We start from the raw sequence: 20,340 nt of genomic DNA on the forward strand, positions 1-20,340 counted from the left end.
TATGGCAGGATTGCTCAGCATCTACTTTCTATATATTTTTCACAAATAACCCAACATATAAACCATCCAGTTCCTACCAAGGGGCTTCATAGCATCTTCCTGTACTTTGCCATACCCATAACATGGCACAATAGGCTGCTTAAAGAGAAACTCTATCATCTGCTCATATGTCCAACAGTGTTAGACAAGACAATGGCAGAATCTGAAAATATAAAGTGGAAATCTACCAAATTCATCCCAGCTTATTTTAGTGAAATGCCTAATGATATCTCATTTTAAAAAATAACAGCCCGGTGTGATTGAACGTGCCTGTAATTCCTAAGGACTTGGGAAGCTGAAGCAAGAGAATTGCAAGTTCAAGACCAGCCTCAGCAAATTAGCGAGGCCCTAAGCAACTTTGCAAGACTCTGTCTCAAAATAAAAAAATTAAAAGGGCTGGGGATATGAGTCAGTGGTTAATAACTCTTGGACTCAATCCTCAGTACCAAAAAAATAAATAAATAAAAATGAAAAAACAAAATTGGGAGAAATGCTAAAATTGATAGCACAGGGGAGCAATAAATGTCTAGGGCAAAGCAGCAAAAAATGATGAGAGAGCCTAATCAAATCTGATTCTTTTATTGTCTCTCCAAAGCTACTCTCCAGGAATTATTTGTTCATTCCTATCCACAAATAAATACAATAAAATGTCTTAAATTAGAAGCCAAAAGGAAAAAAAGCCCCTCATTAACACTTTTTATTGCTACTTTCAAAACTCCTTTGGCAGAGTCATAGTAACAAAACTGCATGGTATTGGCATAAAAACAGATACATAGACCAATGGTACAGAACAGAAGATACAGAGACAAACTGACACAGATAGTCATCACATTCTTTCAAAGGTGCCAAAAAACATACATTACATTTGAGTAAAGACAGCCTTTTTAACAAATGGTGCTGGGAAAACTGATATAATCCATATGTAGAAGAATGAGACTATATACCCTTCTCTCTGACTCTGCAGTAAAGTGAACTCAAAAACGGATCAGAGACCCAGAAAACTATGCAGAAACCAGAAACTATGCAATTTTTAGAAGAAAACATAAGGCCAACACTCCAACATGTAGGCACAGGCAACAACTTTCTCAACAGAACTCCTAAAGCTTAGGAAATAATGCCAGAGTTAATAAATGGGATGCATCAGATTATAAAACTTCTGCACAGCAAAGGAAACAATTAAGAAGGTCAAGAGAGGAATATTATTCAGCAATAAAAGAGAATAAAATCATGGCATTTGCAGATAAATGAATGGAGGTAGAGAAGATAATACTAAATGAAGTTAACCAATCCCCAAAAAACAAATGCTGAATGTTTTCCCTGATATAAGGAGGCTGAGTCATAGTGCGGTAGGGATGGGGAGCATGGGAAGACTAGACGAACTCTAGATAGGGCAGAGGGTTGGGGGGGAAGGGAGGGGGCATAGGGTTAGAAATGATGGTGGAATGTGATGGACATTATTATCCAAAGTGCATATATAAAGACATGAATTGGTGTGAATATACTTTGTGTATAACCAGAGATATGAAAAATTGTGCTCTATATGCGTAATAAGAATTGTAATGCATTCTGCTGTCATATATAAATTTAAAAATTAATATAAAAAAGAAGGTAAAGAGAACCTATAGAATGGGAGAAAATCTTTGTTAGCTACTCTTTTGACACAGGATTAATATCCAGAATATTTAAAGAATTCCAAAAACTTAATACATGAACAAAAACCAAATAACACAAACACTTCTCATAGGAAATACAAATGACCAACAAATACATAAAAAATGCTCAACATCATTAGCAACTATGGAAATGCAAATCAAAACTACATTGAGATTTTATCCCACTCCAATCAGAATGGCGGCCATCAAGAATACAAACAATGGGGGCTGGGGTTGTGGCTCAGCAGTAGAGCCTAGCATCTTCGAGGTGCTGGGTTTGATCCTCAGCACCATATAAAAATAAAAACAAATAAGAATAAAGGTATTGTGCCCAACTAAAAAAAAATAAAAATAAAAAATGAATACAAACAATTGACGAGTGCCGGAGAGGATGTGGAGAAGAAGGAACATATATTGTTGGTGGGATTGTAAATTAGTACAAGCACTATGGTAATTCCTAGTCAAAAGACTAGGAATGGAAACACCCAGCCAATGACCCAGCTATACAACTCCTGTTATTCATTCTAAAGAATTTCAGTCATCTTATTATAGCAATACATGCATATCCATATTTATAGCAGCACAATTCACATTTGTGAATTGTCAAATTATGAAAAAAAATTGTCAAACTATGAAACTATCCTAGGTGTCCATCAATGGATGACTGGATAAAGAAAATATGGTGTATATACATAATGGAATTTTATTTAGCCATAAAGAATAAAATTATGTTATTTCCAGGAAAATGAATAGAACTTGAGAAAATTAGATTAAGTCAAATTAGCCAAATTCATAAAGTCAAAGGTTGTATGTTTTCTCTCATCTGTGGAAGCTAAAGAGGAAACATGAAAATAAAATTGTGTGTGTGTAATCTCATGAAAACTGAAGGGAAATCAGTAGAGTATAGAAAAAGGACCAGGAAAAAGGAAGAGAGGAAGAAAAGAAGAAATATTGGGGGATGTATATTGGCCAAATTATATTGCTGTATTGTGTGCACGTAGGAATATGCAACAAATCCCATTCTCATGTATAACTATAATGCATTGATAAAAATGGAAATAAAACTACTTTGTTTTAGATAATTGCTTTAATTATTCTATTCACTGGTGAATCCATTCCAGTTAGATTTTGGCTCCCACACCAACCCTATGAAAAGGTCATAATTTCCTCCTCCCTGTTGCTCTCAATTTTGCTCTTCAACTTACCTGTTGATTATTTTTGTGTTTCCTCAGGGTAATACAATTTAAACTTTTTTTATATAAATAATTATATCAGCAACATTTACAATGTCTTTTAATTTTTTCTTATTGTTTTGACACAAATGTAGCCATTTACATAAATGAAACAAATATTTCATGAAATAATGCCTGTTCTTACCATGTGAAATACATTCTGTTCTACTCACAACCCACTGATACACTATGTGACCTGGAGCTTGCAAACAAAACCTCATTTATTGAATGATACTAATTATGCATTTATATTTACCTCTTTCTAGGCTTTTTATTTTATTCAACTGGTCTAATTGATAGATTTTTATATCCATACTTAATGTGCCCCCTCACCTGGTTTTTAAAATTTTTTCTCAGTATTGGAGGACCTTTGCTCCTCCACTCAAAATTCCAGAATTGTCTTTGAAATTAGGTAAAATCCCTTTTGTGACATTGATCGAGATATCATAAATCAAAATACTTCTTAAGGCACCTGTCCATAAACATGGCAAATATATTAAAGTTTTAATTTTCTTTCAGTGAACTTATGTCAGTTTCTGTAGGAAGGCCATGTTCATCCCAAGTATGTTATATTGTTAATTGCTTTTGTAAAAAACTTGTTTCTAACTGGATTTTTTAAATTCAATTTTAGAGATGAGAAGTATAGAGATGTTCTATCCAACCACTGTTGCTTAACTACTATGTTCAATACTTTGATTACATTTTCTTTACAGACAGTTACATGATTCGTAAATAATATCAGTTTTATTTCTTCTCTTCATATCTTTTTTTGTTGGGGGGGTACCAAGAATTAAACTCAGGGGCACTGGACCACTGAGCCACATCCCTAGCCCTATTTTGTATTTTATTAGAGACAAGTGAGGCAAGTACTGAGCCACAACCCCAGCCCCCCATTCCAGTTTTCTTATGTTTACTAATGATGGCATCCTTGGATTAGTTTATCTATGTCTATATTTAAAGGCATGTTTTTCTGAGTGTGACATATAGTTGGGTCTTGCTATTCCTTTCTTTTTTTGTGTTTTCTAACCAATATTGATTTCCTGGCTTTTAATTAGAGTGTTCTGACTTGCACTGTCCAATATAATAGTCACTACCCCATACATAAGTCTATTTAAAGATGAATTTAAATATATTACATCCCCAAAATAATAAATGTGATTTCTTAGCTGTACCAACCATTTTAAAGTGCTCATTAGTCATACAGCTAGTAAGTACTGGACAATGCAGATTAAAGACATTTTTTTACCAGTGGAAAGGCTCTATTGGAAAGCACTGTTTAGAGCACCTTAATGTCAAAGGATCCATCCATGGATGGATTCAGGTCTACCATTTTATTTTATATTTCTTGTTTGGCACTTCTATATTTTGATTATTTTTTCAAATAATCTTTTGGATTATTTAGGGTTTCTAAAATTCCATTTTAATTTTTCTACTGGATGTTTTAGCTATGCATTTTAAGTTGTTTTTAGTGGTTACTGTAGGCAAAACAATACTTTGGTTAACTTTTTTTTCACAGGATACTTAAGAATTAATATTGTGCTCCTTCACAAAATTGTAGTTGTATTGCCTGCCCCCACCTTAATAGTATAGTTGTCACATGCATTACATCTACATAGATTATAAGCCTACACATAAATTTTATAATTTCTGCTTATAATTCTGACATATTTTAGAGTTTAAGAGGGCAAATAAGCTTTTATATTTACACAAACATTTATAATTTCTGATGCTTTTCATATGGGTAACATCAAAATAATTTTATATTTCTATTACTAATATAAAACTTAGTAATGGAGGTTGAGAGGATTAGTAGCTTAAATCAGTGCTCCTTTTAAGAAAATCTAAAACGCTGAGAACAATAATGTGTGTGTGTGTGTGTGTGTGTGTACCTGTTTGAAGTCACACTAATAAGGCAGGAAAAAAATGACCACGCCAAGTTCCAGAATAAAATGAAAATGAAGAGAGGTAACTTTGAATGTGAGGCTGCTTTTCCCTAGAGGTGTTTATTAATTGAAAAGACATAACTGAGAGGCTTAGAATCTTTTATTAGGGACACAAAAATTGTAGTACAGGCTGCATCAAACAGCAGTGGCACTACTAAAGCTCCAAACTCTGAGTGGAAAACAGGAGGACTGCTTCCCAGGAGTAATTGTGAAACAGATGCAGACTGGGCCCCAATAAGATTAAAAGCCTATCTTGATATATTTGAATTCCTGAGAACTAATTAATGTAACCCTGGATTTTCAGTACCACTTATTACATGTTATTAAAAAATATTCCTCTGAAGACAGAGAAATCATCCTAGTTCTCAAGTAATTTATTTTCTTTCTTTCTTTTCACTTTGCTTTTAAAGATGAGGTCTTGCTCTGTTGAATAGGCTAGACTTGAACTCTGGGCCCAAGTGTCTTCCTATCTCAGTCATCAGAGTAGCTAGGACCACAGAAATGTACCACCATGTCCATTCAAATGATTTTTGATACATTTAAATGATTTTTTGATACATTTATATTAACATAAAATTAATGGCTGTCTTGAGTTCCCATTGTAGGCACTTGATTCCAGAGGGAGTCAAGTAGACCTTGCTCCCTAGGCATTTTGTTTATCTGGTTTTTTTTGTTTGTTTGTTTGTTTTGTTTTTAATTTTTTAGTTGTAGATGGATACAGTAACTTTATTTTATTTCTTTCTTTATATGTGATGCTGAAGATCAAAGCCAGTGCCTCACACATGCTAGGCAAGCGCTCTCCTGCTGAGCTACAGCCCCAGTCCTGTTGATCTGTTTTGAAACTGACTGGTTTCCTCTTAAAGTCTGCTGCAAGGGGCTTTCCTTTTGTCTCACTTGGAACTCTATCAGGACAACATGGCTATGTGGTCAAAGAAATAGGTGGAAACCAAGCACACAAATTATTGTCCTCTGGGGCAAAGAATAGTTGAGTCAAAAAAAAAAAAAAGTTGGGGGGGAATGCTGAATGTCTCAAAAGTTCAAGGGAGTTAAGACTTTTAGGAGAACAAAGGTTTTCTACCTAGAAAAAGGAATCTAGAAATCTATGAACACGCTTAGGATAGGACACCCCAGCAGAAAAGACCTCAGAAGACCATAAACTTTTACTTCTAGTTAATCTTTATGCTCTGTGCAAACAGGAAGTGAAGGCTAAGGTACAGTGATATGACACCTAGCTAAGTGTAAAAACCAATGTCCAAACAAAGCCAATCTGAAATGAACTTCTGTCTTCCCTCCCTCTTCCCTTCTTGGCATATCATAATATTCAACATACCTAGTTTTCAACAAAATATTATGAAGCATGCAAGGAAACAAGAATCCATGTCCCAGTTACAGAAGAAAAATGTTTAAGAGAAACTGTCTGTGGTTTGGTACACACAGTGGATTACTAGATAAAGACCTTTTTAAAAACATGTCTTAAATATGCTCAAAGAGCTAAGGAAATAAAAAAACTAAATGAAGTCAGGAAAACAATGTTTAAAAAAATCAACAAAATATATAAAGCATCTAGATTAAAAATAATAGAGCTGAAAAATACAATAATGAAAATAAAAAATTACAACAGGTTATCAATAGCAGATTTGACTAGACAGGATAAGAATCATCAAATTTGAAAATAGGTTGAATTAAATTAACCAGTCTGAGAATCAGAAAGAAAAACAGAATGAAAAAAAAATTTAAGGGTACAGAACCTATGAAACAATAAGACACATTATAATCACATTATTGAAAGCCAAATATTTTCAAGACAGAGAATCTTGAAAATAGCAAGAAATAAGTGACTTATTATGTAGAAGGGGTCCTTTTGCCAAACCTCATCAAAAATTATGGAGGACAGAAGGCAATGGATAACATGAAGTGCTGAATGAAAAAATTGTCAACCAGGAATTTTATATCCAGAGAAACCACCGGAGAGAATGATGGAGAAATTAACAAATTCCAAGACAAACAAAATCTTAAGAGTATACCAGCCCTATAGCAAATGCTAAAAAAGGGAGTCCTTAAGTCTGAAGTGAAAGGACCATGTGAAGAAATAAAAAAAAAAAGTGGTAAAGGTAACTACATAGGTAAATAGAAAAAGCCAATATTATGATGTTTTGAATTTGAAATGCCTTTTCCTCCATATTATTTAAAAGAAGAATGTGTAAAATAATAATTACAAATATACCTATAACAATATAAAGGAGTGTTGAAAATGACAAGAGTATAGTTTTTATATGTTACTGAAGCTCAAACAAAATTTGTTATAAGCTTAGGAAGTTAATTATAATCCTCAAATAAATGACTAAAAGATATATAAAAAATGAGAATCAAAACTATAAAATACAGAGGACAATGGATAATCTCAGAACAAAAAAAGATATGACATACAGAAACAAAGAGCAAAATGACAGATGTAAATCCCTATCAGTAAGTTATTTTAAATATAAATGAACTAAACTCTCAGGCAATGACTAGCAGAATGGATAAATAAGAAATGACCCATGTATATGCTGTTTATAAGAGACTTACTTTAGATCCAGAGATATGAATATAGTTTCAAAGTAAAGGATGGAAAACCAATATCCAAAGAAGGGTGGAACTACTACACAAATATCAGACAAAATAGACTTTAAAAATTGTTACAAAAAACAAACAAAGACTATATACTGACTGTTTTAGCCAGTTTTACATCCCTACGACCAAAATATCCAAGAAGAACAACTTAGAGGAGGAGAAGTTTATTTTGGCTCACAGTATCAGAGGTCTGAGTCTACAGATGGCCAACTCCATTGTTCGGGGCACAAGGTAAGGCAGAATATGACAAGAGAAGGGCATGGGAGAGGAAAGCTGCTTCACTCATGGCAGCAAGGAGAGAAAGGAAGGGGGAAGGGGTCCACAGGGAAGAAGCACCCTTCCAGGACAGTCTTCTAAGTGATCCACCTCCTTCTGCCACATGCCACATGCCTAAAGTTCCCAAACTAGGATGGACTGATTCAAACTAGGTTATAGCTCTTATGATGTAATCATTTTACCTCTGAATATTCCTGCATTAAACATAGGAGCTTTTGGAGGATACCTCATATCCAAAACATAATATTGACAACAGGGTAAATCAGTCTAAAAGATATAAAAATTATAAACATATGTACCTAACAACTAAATGAAGCAAAAGTTAAAAGAATGAAAAGGAAATATAAACATTTCTATAATGGTTAAAGACTTCAATATAATAATTTGAATAATGACTAGAACTACATACTTGGCCAATAACAAAGGATTTGAATAGTATAAGCCAATTAGACCTAAGACACATATGAAGGAATTTCCACCCCAAACAGTATATGTATGGTGTGTGTGTGTGTGTGTGTGTGTGTGTGTGTGTGTATATATATATTATTCTTAAGTGTTCAAGGAATATTCTTCTGTATAGATCATATGTTACTAAACAACTCACAAATTTTAAAAGACAGATTATACAGACTATGTTCTCTATTCAAAAGTGAATGAAACTAGAAATCAATAATGATAGGAAAAATAGAAAATTCACAAGAATGTGGAAATTAAATAACCCACACCTAAACTACCAATGGGAAAAAAGAAATCATAATAATAAAAATCAGAAAATATTTTGAGATGAATGCAAATGGAAATAATACTCCAAAAGTAGTGCTCAGGGGGAAATGTAAAGCTAGATTTCAAATCAATAACTGAATTTTATACCTTAGAAACTAGAAAAAAGAAGAGCAAAATTTAAATCCCAAGCAAACAGAAAGAAACAATAAAGATAAGAAATAAAATAAAGGGCTGGGATTGTGGCATAGCGGTAGAGCGCATGCCTAGCATACACGGGGCCCTGGGTTCGATTCTCAGCACCACATAAAAATAAATGAATAGAATAAAAGATAAAAAAGAAAAAGAAATAGAAAAAGAATAGAGAAAAATCAAGGAAATAAAGTTGTATGAAAACATCAACAAAACTGACACATTTATTTAGATGGATTAAGAAAAAGGATTCCAATTACCAGGATCAGAAATGAAAGTAGAACTTCACTACTGACCTTTTTAAAAATAAAAAAATATTATAAGGGAGTAATATGAACTATATGCCAATTAACTAGATAATCTAAGTGAAAGGTATAAGTTCTTACAAATACACCTACCATACAAAACTGTCACAAAAGAGAAAAAAAAATGACTACAACTACAAGAGATTGAATCAGTAGTCAAAACAAAACAAAACAAAACAAAAAAACTCTTAACAAAGAAAAGCCTAGGACCAGAGGGATTCACTGGTGTTTTCTACCAAACATTTAAAGAATTAATACCAGCCCTTCTCAAACTTCTCCCCCCGCAAAAAAAATGGAAGAGAAGAAACATTTTTAAATTCATTTTATGAGGCTACCATTATCCTGATATGAAAAAAAACATAGAAAAATATCCTTTGTGGCTATAGAGGCAAATGTTCTCAAAATAAAAGCAAATAGAATCCAGTAGCATATTAAAAGGACTGCATACCATGGCCAAGTGAGTTTTACAAGGATAATTCACATTAATGAGTTATTCAAGGAAAACAAGGATAATTCATATTCATGTAATACATACTAATAGAATGAATAAAAATATATGATTACTCTGATTAAGGGAAAAAATGACAAAACCCACCACCCTTCCATAACAAAAGCACTCAATAAATTGGAATAGAAGAAAGATTACTTAACATGATAAAAGGCATGTATGGAAAATCTACAGTTAATATTCAATGGTGTAAGAATGAAAGCCTTCCCCTAAGATTAGGAACAAGACCAGTGTCTATTTTTGACACTTCTATTCAACATAGTACTGGAAATTTGAGCCTGAGCAATGAGGCATGGAGAAAAAAAACCTAAAATTTTTCCTAAAAATTTTAAACCCCAAACTTAAAACTTTTGTGTAAGAAAAAGAGAAAACTCAGGAAATGGGACAGATTGGAAATAAAGAAGTAAAATTATCTGTATCTTCAGATAACAATTTTACATTTAGAATATTCTTTAAAATGCACAAAAAAATCCCGTTAGAGCGAACAAACAAATTCGGCAAAGTTGCAAAATACATCAGGATTTGTTAAAAAGTTAATTGCATTTCTATATGTTAGCAATAAAAAAGAAATTAAGAAAACAATTCCATTTATAATAGTGTTAAAAATAAAATATTTAGATATAAATATAACCAAGGAGGTGCAATACTGCCGCAGTATGGCTGGGCACAATTCAAGAACCACTTATCAAGCAGAAACAAACTTTATTTTTAGAACACACACACCGCACCACATGAGCTCTTCAGGAATTCCCTCAGAGCCCAACTGCCACCACCGGCTTCCCACAAGCCTCTCAACACCCCCCCACACTCCTCCTGCTCTTGAGGCTGATTGGCTGGGTCACGTGGGCGGAGCCAAGAGAGTCCCCCAATGAGCATCACCATAGAGGAGCCAATCAGCTGGCAGCTGGAAGTTTGCTGGGGCTGCTGTGAGCCAATCATCAGCTGGCAACTGGAAGTTTGCTGGGGCCCCTTCGGCTGTGGCTCTCAACATATCCCCCTCTCCTCAGTGGCCCCTGACTAAAGAAAAGATACAAGCAGCCCATGACCTGGTCAAACAACAATTAGCGGAAGGACATATACAACCTTCTGTATCTCCCCATAATACTCCCATTTTTGTCATCAAAAAGAAATCCGGTAAATGGAGATTACTGAAGATTTATGAGCCGTTAATAATGAGATGGTTATTATGGGACCTGCTCAATCGGGGATTCCCCAATTGTCTGCTTTGCCAAAAACCTGTTATGTTTTAGTTATAGATATTAAAGGTTTTTTTTTCAATTCCAATTCATCCTGAAGATAGTCCACGTTTTGCATTTACTATCCCTGCACTGAATCATGAAGGTCCTGATCAGAGATATGAATGGAAAGTACTCCCTCAAGGGATGGCTAACAGCCCAACTATGTGTCAAATTTATGTTAACAAAGTAATCCAGCCACTTAGAAATCAAAATCCTGAACTACAAATATTTCAACATAAAGATAAAAACACATTGCTAGAATGTTATGCCACACTTACAAATTTATTAAAAAATTATAATCTAGAGACAGCAATAGATAAAGTACAATTAAAATTTCCAATTAATTATTTAGGAGTTCTATTATCTTCAACCATGGTCCATCCACCAAAAATTCAAATACGAGTAGATCAACTCAAATCACTTAACGACATTCAAAAGTTCTTAGAAGACATAAATTGGATAAGGCCTTATCTAGGCATACCAACAGGAGAGTTGGGACCTTTATTTGATAACCTAAAAGGTCCATCAGATCCAAATTCACCCCGAATGTTAACTCCTGAAGCAAGAAAGGCATTAAAAATCATTGAAACATATATGGAAAATATGCATTTGGATAGAATTGATATAAGTTTGCCTTTATTATTTATTGTACTACCAACAAAAAATATTCTTACAAGAGTATTTTGGCAAGAAGGTCCATTATTATGGATACATTTATCTTATTCTCTTAACACTATTCTTACTAGGTATCCTGAGGCTGTAGGACAATTAATACTCAAAGGAATAAAAGCAGCAAAGGGAGTGTTTGGAATTTCTCCCAATAAAATTATTACTCCATATAGTATGGATCAAATTGATGAGATAGCTAATGAGTTAAATACTTGGGCAATAATCATGTGCAAATCTAATGTTTCATTTGATAACCACTTACCATCTAATCCTTTATTGTCTTTTTGGTCTTTGCATCCTGTAATTTTTCCAAAAATGACAAGAAAAACACCTATCATGAATGCTCCAAATATATTCACTGATGGGTCAAATAATGGTTCAGCAGCAATAGTTACACCTGATTAAACTTTTACATTTTTAGTACCCAAACAATCAGCTCAAAAGGTAGAGCTTAATGCAGTATTACAAGCTTTTGTGATGTTTAAAGATTCTGTACTTAATTTATTTTCCAATAGTCAGTATATAGTTAATGCTATAGTATCCCTTGAAGATGCTGGTAGGATTTCCCCTTCCTCTACTGTTTTCTCTTTGCTTTCCACTATACAAAGTCTAATCTGGGACAGAAAAGATCCATTCTTTATAGGATATATCAGGGCACATACAGGATTGCCTGGAGCCCTTATCCTTTACACATGACATACATAGCCCATATGTATGTCATGTATAGCAGATAAAACTACACATGACATACATATTTTATCTACACTAGAAGAAGCTACAAATTTTCATAAAAAGTTCCATGTCAATGCTAATACTATACAAAAGCATTTTAAAATAACTAAGGAACAAGCTGGACAAATAATAAAACAATGTCAAAATTGTGTGACCTTTTTACCACAAGTTAATCTTGGAGTCAATCCTAGAGGACTGATACCTAACCATATTTGGCAGATGGACGTCACACACTTGCCAGAATTTGGAAAATTAAAATATTTGCATGTTACAGTTGATACTTCTTCCGGATTTCTGATGGGCTCCCTTCATGCCAGAGAAAAAACTAAAGATATTATAGCTCATTGCTTACAAAATTTTGCCACTGTGGGTGTTCCAAAATGGTTAAAAACAGATAATGCCACTGGTTATACTTCTACCTCTTTTAAACAATTTTGCTCATCATTTGGCATTACTCATATAACAGAAATCCCATACAATCCACAGGGACAAGGCATAGTTGAAAGAGCTCATCAAACTATTAAAATGTACTTATTAAAGCAAAAAGACGGAATTGGGAAGGGATATATATTCCCCAAAGATAAACTTAAAATAACACTTTTTACTCTAAACTTTTTAAATTTGGATTCATCAGAGCTTGGTGCTGATAATGCCAAGGTTGCAAGTTCATTCCCCGTACGGGCCACCAAATGCTGCAGTCTGGCTGGGCACAATTTACGAGCCACTTATCAAGCAAAAACAAACTTTATTTTTAGAACACACATGCTGCACCACACGAGCTCTTCAGGAATTCCCTCAGAGCCCAACTGCCACCACCGGCTTCCCACAAGCCTTTCAACCTCCCCAATCCTCCTGCTCTTAAGGCTGATTGGCTGGGTCGCATGGGCGGAGCCAAAAGAGTCCCCCAATGAGCAGCTCTGTGGTCTGAAAGGGCGGGGAAACAGCCCAATGAGCATCACCGCAGAGGAGCCAATCAGCTGGCAGCTGGAAGTTTGCTGGGGCCCCTTCGGCTGTGGCTCTCAACATAACACATACTGAGAACTATAAAACATTGTTTAAGAAATTAACAACAACTAATTAAATGAAGACATCTTGTGTTCATGGATTAGATGACTTTATTTTTAAGATGGCAGTATTTTCCCAAGTAATTTACTTATTTAATATGGTCTCTATCAAAGACTCAATAGCCTGTTTTGCAGAAATGGAAAGGCCAAGCCTAAAACTCACATGGAAACACAAAGGACCCTGAATAACTAAAACAATCTTGGTAAGGAACAACAAAGTTGGAAGAACCGATCTCAAAGTTGGAAGATATCCCAATTTCAAAACTTATAACAAAGCTTCAGTAATCAAAATAGTGAAGTACTAGCACAAGGACAAATGTTCAAAACACTGGAATAGAATTGAGATTCCGTAGATAAACCTCTACACCTCCACAGTCAATTAATTTTCAGCAAAGATGCTCACACCATTAATGGAAAGAACATTCTTATTAACAGATGATGCTAGGAAAACTGCATATCCACATGTAAAAAAATAAAGTTGGACCCTCACCACACCTCATATATGGTAATTAATTCAAAATGGATAAGATATAAATTTAAGAACTATAACTATAAAATGCTTAGAATAAACCATAAGGGAAGCTTTTCTGATCTTGGATATAGCAATGGTTTCTGAAAAGATATCAAAAGTAAGAGCAACTAAGAAAAAATAAATTGGACTTCACTAAAACTTAAAACTTTTGCACAATAAAGGATGCTATCAAGATAATAAAAAGACTACCCTACCCAGGAAATAGAAAAACATGTCTGCAGATCATGTGTAAGAATCTACTATCCAGAATACATTTGTAAAAACTCTAAGAAGATAATACAAATGGCTAAGCACACAAAAAGAAGCTAAATGCTACTACTAACTACGGAAATACAAATCAAAATAAGATACCACTTTACAAGACCTAGAATGGCCATAATTGTAAAATAAACAAAAATGAAACAACAAAAAAGAAAATAATAGATGTTGGTGAGAAGGTGAAAGAGTGGAACTCTCATATACTGCATGCAGGAATATTACATTTTTACAAGGTGCGGCCACTGTAGAAAATGCTTTAGTGATTTCTCAATAAGTTGAACAAAGAATTATCATATGACACAGCAACTCCACACTTAGGTATATATCAAAGATGGTAAACACATGTTCAAACAAAAACTTAAAAAAAGTTTTTAAATAAAACTTTTATTTAAAAATTCTAAATAAATGAAAAGACATCTTGTGTTCATGGACTAGATGATTTAATTTTAAGATGGCAGTATTTTCCCAAATAATTTACTGATTTAATATGGTCCCTATCAAAGACTCAATAGCCTGTTTTGCAGAAACACTAAGCCCCAAACTTATTTCATACACCATTGATAAATACAATAAGTTTTAGCATATTATTTCTGATAATATAGTGTTTAAATTTTATATTTTTGCTGGAGTATAAATGCCATAAAGGCATTCACTTATGACTTGTGTGAATGACTTCTACATGGTAGGATTTTAAATAACCATTGAATGAATGAATGAATGACATATTATTCACTCCAAAGCTTTCGATGGTTCCCTAATATGCATGCAATAAAGTTTCAATTCTTCCCTACATACAACTCATAAGTCCTACATGATTTGTCTCATATTTCTTTCTAATTCATTCTAGCTTCATTAATGTCCTGGGCATTGTGCTAGAGATACAATGGGGAGACAAACAGTACCTCAACCTTATGAAGTTTATGGACCAGAAGGAAATATAAACAATAAAGTAGTAATATTGAGTGACATAAGGTCTGAGGTATCATGAGAACCTAACAAGTATATCGGACCTGGACTCTGGATTAGGAAAGAGAGGCTCAGGAAAGCTCTCTGGGAAAAGTGATATCTTGGCTCAAACAGAAAGATAAAGCTAGGTAAAGAACAGGGCAAGATCCAAACCCAAGGATGTACATACAGGAACATAAAACTGAAACAGGGATGGAAAGGATGTTATTTCTGTAATGCTTATCATGGATTATCAAGTAGGAGGACAGCAGAGAGAGATAAGGTGAAAAGTTAAACACTCTAAAACAATGGAAAACCACTAGAGTTTTAAGAGGAAGCAAAAAAAAAAATCATTGAATGTAATTAGCTACTTACTTGTTTGTATATTTTACTAAGGATATGAACTATATCTGTTTAGTCATTTTGCCAGTGACCAGAATAATGCTAGGCTCATCCTACATATTTGGTATTTATTTAGTGCTATCAAATAAAAATTTTTCTTCCACTAATGGTAGCAGAAAAAAAACCCCAAATTTCTGATTCTATAATGTATTATGCATGCAAACATATACAAATATTACATATGTACACATAAGGAAACTAGATTTCTCTGAAACTAGATTATGGCTACAATAAAACCACTGAAATTAGTTAAAACTGGAATGAATCAATTAGACTGAGAAATACTGCTGTCTTGTTAAAAACAAATGTAAAAGTAAAAATATGGCTGGAAATATACATAATTGTTATTGAAGAACCAATAATTTATGTTTTGCCAAACATAAGTTTTCATTAGCCTTGTTTGAATGCAGGTCAGCTGTATATGTCCAACCTGAAGTAGGTAAAAATTTTGTCAGAATTAGGCAAAATGGAGAAATGTATTTTTCAACCTTTCCAGATTCTGACTTTAACTTACTTCAAACATTAGTGATTGGTTCAGTTTTATTTTTTGTAATCTAGATAATATGGCTTTAAAGTAAGCTAAGGCTGAGAATTTTCAAGGCACAATATACCTCAGGATTCATACTGGTACAATATTCCTAAACTAAAACTATGTTACATGAAAATCTGGAAATGGTATAACAGCAGCATTTTTGCCCTAGAACAATCTTGAATTTAAAGTTGAAAGAGAATTTTTCTTTTGTCACAAAAAATTTTAACCAAGGGGTATTAAAGACCAATGTAAGCAAAATTCAGAGAAAAAAATAAATGAAAATCTATTTATTTGTTATGATTATATATTCCTTTAAAAAAGTCTTTGATAAATCCTGATTATTACCAGTTTCAGATACATTTACATAAAATTTAAAAAAAACAACATATTCCTCAGTTTTGCAAAGGTAGTGCAATTTATTTAATTTACAATTGTTTGAGTTCCTTTTAAGAGCCTATTATTGCTTAGATGATCTTTCTGTGATAACCAGAGCCTGTCAAAGTGGATGTGTAACTGATGTGATTCTGCAATCTGTATACGCGGTAAAAATGGGAGTTCATAACCCACTTGAATCAAATGTATGAAATATGATATGTCAAGAATATTTTGAAACAATAATAAATTTTTTTTAAAAAAGAGGAAAACCTTTTCAATGAAAGTATACTATTGTTATGGGCCAGGCTATACAGGCAATGATCAAACAGATTCCATTTTGCCTTCAGACTTGACATCATGTAAGAAATGTTTCTCCCATGGAAAGCCCCGCCTCGGTACCCATCAATAGTTGCTTAGCATAGCATGTTTGGCAACACAAACTGGCAATTCTTATACAATGTGTAAGTATTCTCTCTTTGATTCCCATTTTTCGGGTCTCAGTACCCTGTCAGAGATTGATTGTCTAGATGTTAGTAACCATTCTTTAACTTGTATACATCTAGGGATGTTTTGGCCCACTCCCTTTTCTGCTTATGATTTTAGATCTTATGATTTTTGTTTATGATTTTGAATCACGGCAACACCCACTTATGCTTTAATATGGTTTTGGACTATAAAAGGTTTACTCAAACCCTCAGAGGGGGGTTGAAGGGTGTAGACTTGCAGCCTACACCTTGGCCCACCAGCTGGTGGATCCAGAACCCTGGCTGGTGAATAAAGTTTTTGGCTCCTGCTTTAAGATCCACTTGGTGATTTATTGCAATCACGCCTTAGCATTATGACCTGAAGTAATGTCACTACCTAAATTTTTAAAAATATAATCACATTTTTTTTCATATCTCACAAGTTAAATGTCCTAGTTTCAGATGAGGAAATTGTGTCCAAAAGAAAACACGTGTATTTATTGAATAGGAAACAGAGTTTAACTATTTTTTAGAGCATTCGAACTTTTACTGCTAAGTCTGGGTCCAATGAGAGGTAGCTTATTTTCACTAGGGATGATCTTATCTTTTACACAGTTAAAAAAAGAAAAGAAAAGAAAAGAAAAGAAAAGAAAAGAAAAGAAAAGAAAAGAAAAGAAATCCCGGGCTGGATTGTAGAGCACTTGCCTCACAACTGTGAGGCACTGGGTTCGAGCTTAGCACCACATAAAAACAAATAAAGGCATTGAGTCCATATACAACTAAATAAAAAAAAAAAGTCTCAACAGATTCCAATTTTAAGAAGTAACTGATTCTATAAGTATAACAAATAGATGAAAGGGTGAAGAAAGTATAGTAAACTGGGATGCCACTTGTCAATTTACCCTGCCATACTTTCCCCCATAATCTCAAAACCCTTTGACTGAGACCCCCAAGTAGGGGCGGGGGTTACTTCAGGCCCAGGGACTCCTTGGGGGCCTTGTCTTGGGCAGGGGTGGTTGGGGGGGGGTGGCTTCTGGCCAGGCCCCCCCCCCCGGGGGGGGCTCTCATTAGGCCACGGAGGGGTGGTAGAATTCAGGCATGAGCCTCTAAGGACCCTGTCTTAGGTTTGGAGAGGCAGGGGGACTTCAGGCCCGGACCCGGGGGCCTTGTCCTTAGGACCCTGGAGGGGCCAGGGGGACTTCAGGCCCGGACCCGGGGGCCTTGTCGTCAGGACCCTGAAGGGGCAGGGGGACTTCAGGTCCGGACCTCGGGGGCCTTGTCCTCAGGACCCTGGAGGGGCAGGGGGACTTCAGGCCCGGATCCCGGGGGCCTTGTCCTCAGGACCCTGGAGGGGTGGGGGGACTTCAGGCCCGGACCCCGGGGGCCTTGTCCTCAGGACCCTGGAGGGGTGGGGGGACTTCAGGCCCAGACCCCGGAGGCCTTGTCGTCAGGACCCTGAAGAGGCGGGGGGACTTCATGCCCAGACCCTGGGGGGCCTTGTCCTCAGGACCCTGGAGGGGCAGGGGGACTTCAGGCCCAGACCCTGGGGGCCTTGTCGTCAGGACCCTGGAGGGGCAGGGGGACTTCAGGCCCAGACCCGGGGGGCTTGTCCTTAGGACCCTGTAGGAGCAGGGGGACTTCATGCCCGGACCCCGGGGCCTTGTCCTTAGGACCCTGGAGGGGCAGGGGGACTTCAGGTCCGGACCCCGGGGGGTCTTGTCCTCAGGACCCTGGAGGGGCGGGGGGACTTCAGGTCCGGACCCCGGGGGCCTTGTCCTCAGGACCCTGGAGGGGCAGGGGGACTTCAGGCCCAGACCCGGGGGGCTTGTCCTTAGGACCCTGGAGGAGCAGGGGGACTTCAGGTCCGGACCTCGGGGGCCTTGTCCTTAGGACCCTGGAGGAGCAGGGGGACTTTAGGTCCGGACCCCGGGGGGCCTTGTCCTTAGGACCCTGGAGGGGCGGGGGGACTTCAGGCCCAGACCCGGGGGGCCTTGTCCTCAGGACCCTGGAGGGGCAGGGGGACTTCAGGCCCAGACCCGGGGGGCTTGTCCTTAGGACCCTGGAGGAGCAGGGGGACTTCAGGTCCAGACCCCGGGGGCCTTGTCGCCAGGACCCTGGAGGGGCAGGGGGACTTCAGGCCCAGACCCGGGGGGCTTGTCCTTAGGACCCTGGAGGAGCAGGGGGACTTCAGGTCCAGACCCCGGACGCCTTGTCCTTAGGACCCTGGAGGAGCAGGGGGACTTCAGGTCCGGACCCCAGACGCCTTGTCCTTAGGACCCTGGAGGGGCAGGGGGACTTCAGGCCCAGACCCGGGGGGCTTGTCCTTAGGACCCTGGAGGAGCAGGGGGACTTCAGGCCCAGACCCGGGGGGCTTGTCCTCAGGACCCTGGAGGGGCGGGGGGACTTCAGGTCCGGACCCCGGGGGCCTTGCCCTTAGGACCCTGGAGGGGCGGGCCCCGGGGCCATCTCTAGGCCTGGAGGGGCGGGGAAGTCAAAGGCAGGCGCGGCCAGGCCCGGTCGCCCCGCGGCCTCGCTCCCAACCCCCTCCCGGCTCCCACCTCGTCCGAGCCCGCTCTGCAGTGACAGCTCGGCCACCGGCACACCTCGCGGAGCCCAGCGCCGAAGGAGGCGGGGGCCGCTCATCACCTTTTGAGGTATCGGGCGTCCTCCCCCTGCATGGCGGCGGCGGCGGCTTTGGGGCACAGCTGGCGGAGAGGAGGGCGGGCTGTCCGGGGACCCGCCTGCAGCACCCTCACGCGCAAAGGCGCTGACAGACCCAAGGCCCACAAGGCGGGGCGGCGGCGGCGGCGCGGCGTTACCACGGTGAGGCCGTGGGCTCCTCCCACTGCTTCGGGGCCCTGCGCACCCGCGCTGCCCAGACCCGCCCCGGCCGCCCGGAGACCCCCGATGCGCATGCGTACGTGCCTGCGGCTGCCCTAGATGCGTATGCGCATGCGGCCCCGCCCGACGCGCCTGCGTCTGGAGACTTGTCTGAAGGCCTAGGGGAAGGTTTCGATGCTGGTTCGGCCAGTGTGGTTAACAGTGGATTTCTGGTCCTTGTTCCCCGTGAGAATGGAACTAGAAAGGGCTATTACCTTCAGCAGAATTGGAATTTGAAAGAAGGGAAATCAGTTAACTTTACCCAAGCTAGAGGAACAAATTTGAGGCATCATGATTAAAAAATTCTACCATGACTTTGTTAATCAAATCAGACTGGCATAGGGATGGGCGTATAGACCAGTAGGAAAGAATACAGAACCCAGAAGACGACTCATTCAATTAGAGTCTAGTTGATTTTTCAGACCATTTCTTAAAACATTTTAAGTTCATACGAAGTTTGAAAAAATCGTTGAGAGGTGTCCGTGTACCTTCAGTTTTACCTGTAATTGTATTTGCATAAATACATTATGATAAGAATACCAGGGACTGATAATGGAATGATATGTGCATATGATTCTATGCTATTATAGCACACGAGTAAATTCCTATTCATAATTTCTTAGTGAAGCATTTTTATTATGCCTGTTTTAAATACTTGTCAGATAATTCTAACATCTGGGTCATCTTAATGTTAGCATCTGTTGATTATTTCAAGTTGATATTTTCCTGGTTCTTGTTATGAATCATGATTTTTAAATTTTGGATATTA

At 37.6% G+C, this 20,340-nt stretch overlaps 1 protein-coding gene across 3 annotated transcripts in view; it reads right to left on the reverse strand.

The window, feature by feature from the left end:
• The window catches only part of Kifap3 (kinesin associated protein 3), a 134,748-nt gene extending 115,144 nt beyond the window's left edge, over positions 1–19,604 (reverse strand). For 2 of the 3 annotated variants that reach the window (XM_078022284.1, XM_078022285.1), the window contains exon 1: positions 19,338–19,604. In XM_078022284.1, coding sequence (XP_077878410.1) covers positions 19,338–19,369 — 32 coding nt within the window. In that variant the 5' untranslated portion in view covers positions 19,370–19,604. Of the gene's footprint in view, positions 1–19,249 lie in introns of all 3 variants that reach the window. The other variant, XM_078022286.1, reaches the window with a different exon arrangement.
• Between the last annotated feature and the right edge of the window lie 736 nt (positions 19,605–20,340).

Source organism: Ictidomys tridecemlineatus, chromosome 10, assembly GCF_052094955.1.
Source record: "Ictidomys tridecemlineatus isolate mIctTri1 chromosome 10, mIctTri1.hap1, whole genome shotgun sequence".
Taxonomy (NCBI): domain Eukaryota; kingdom Metazoa; phylum Chordata; class Mammalia; order Rodentia; family Sciuridae; genus Ictidomys; species Ictidomys tridecemlineatus.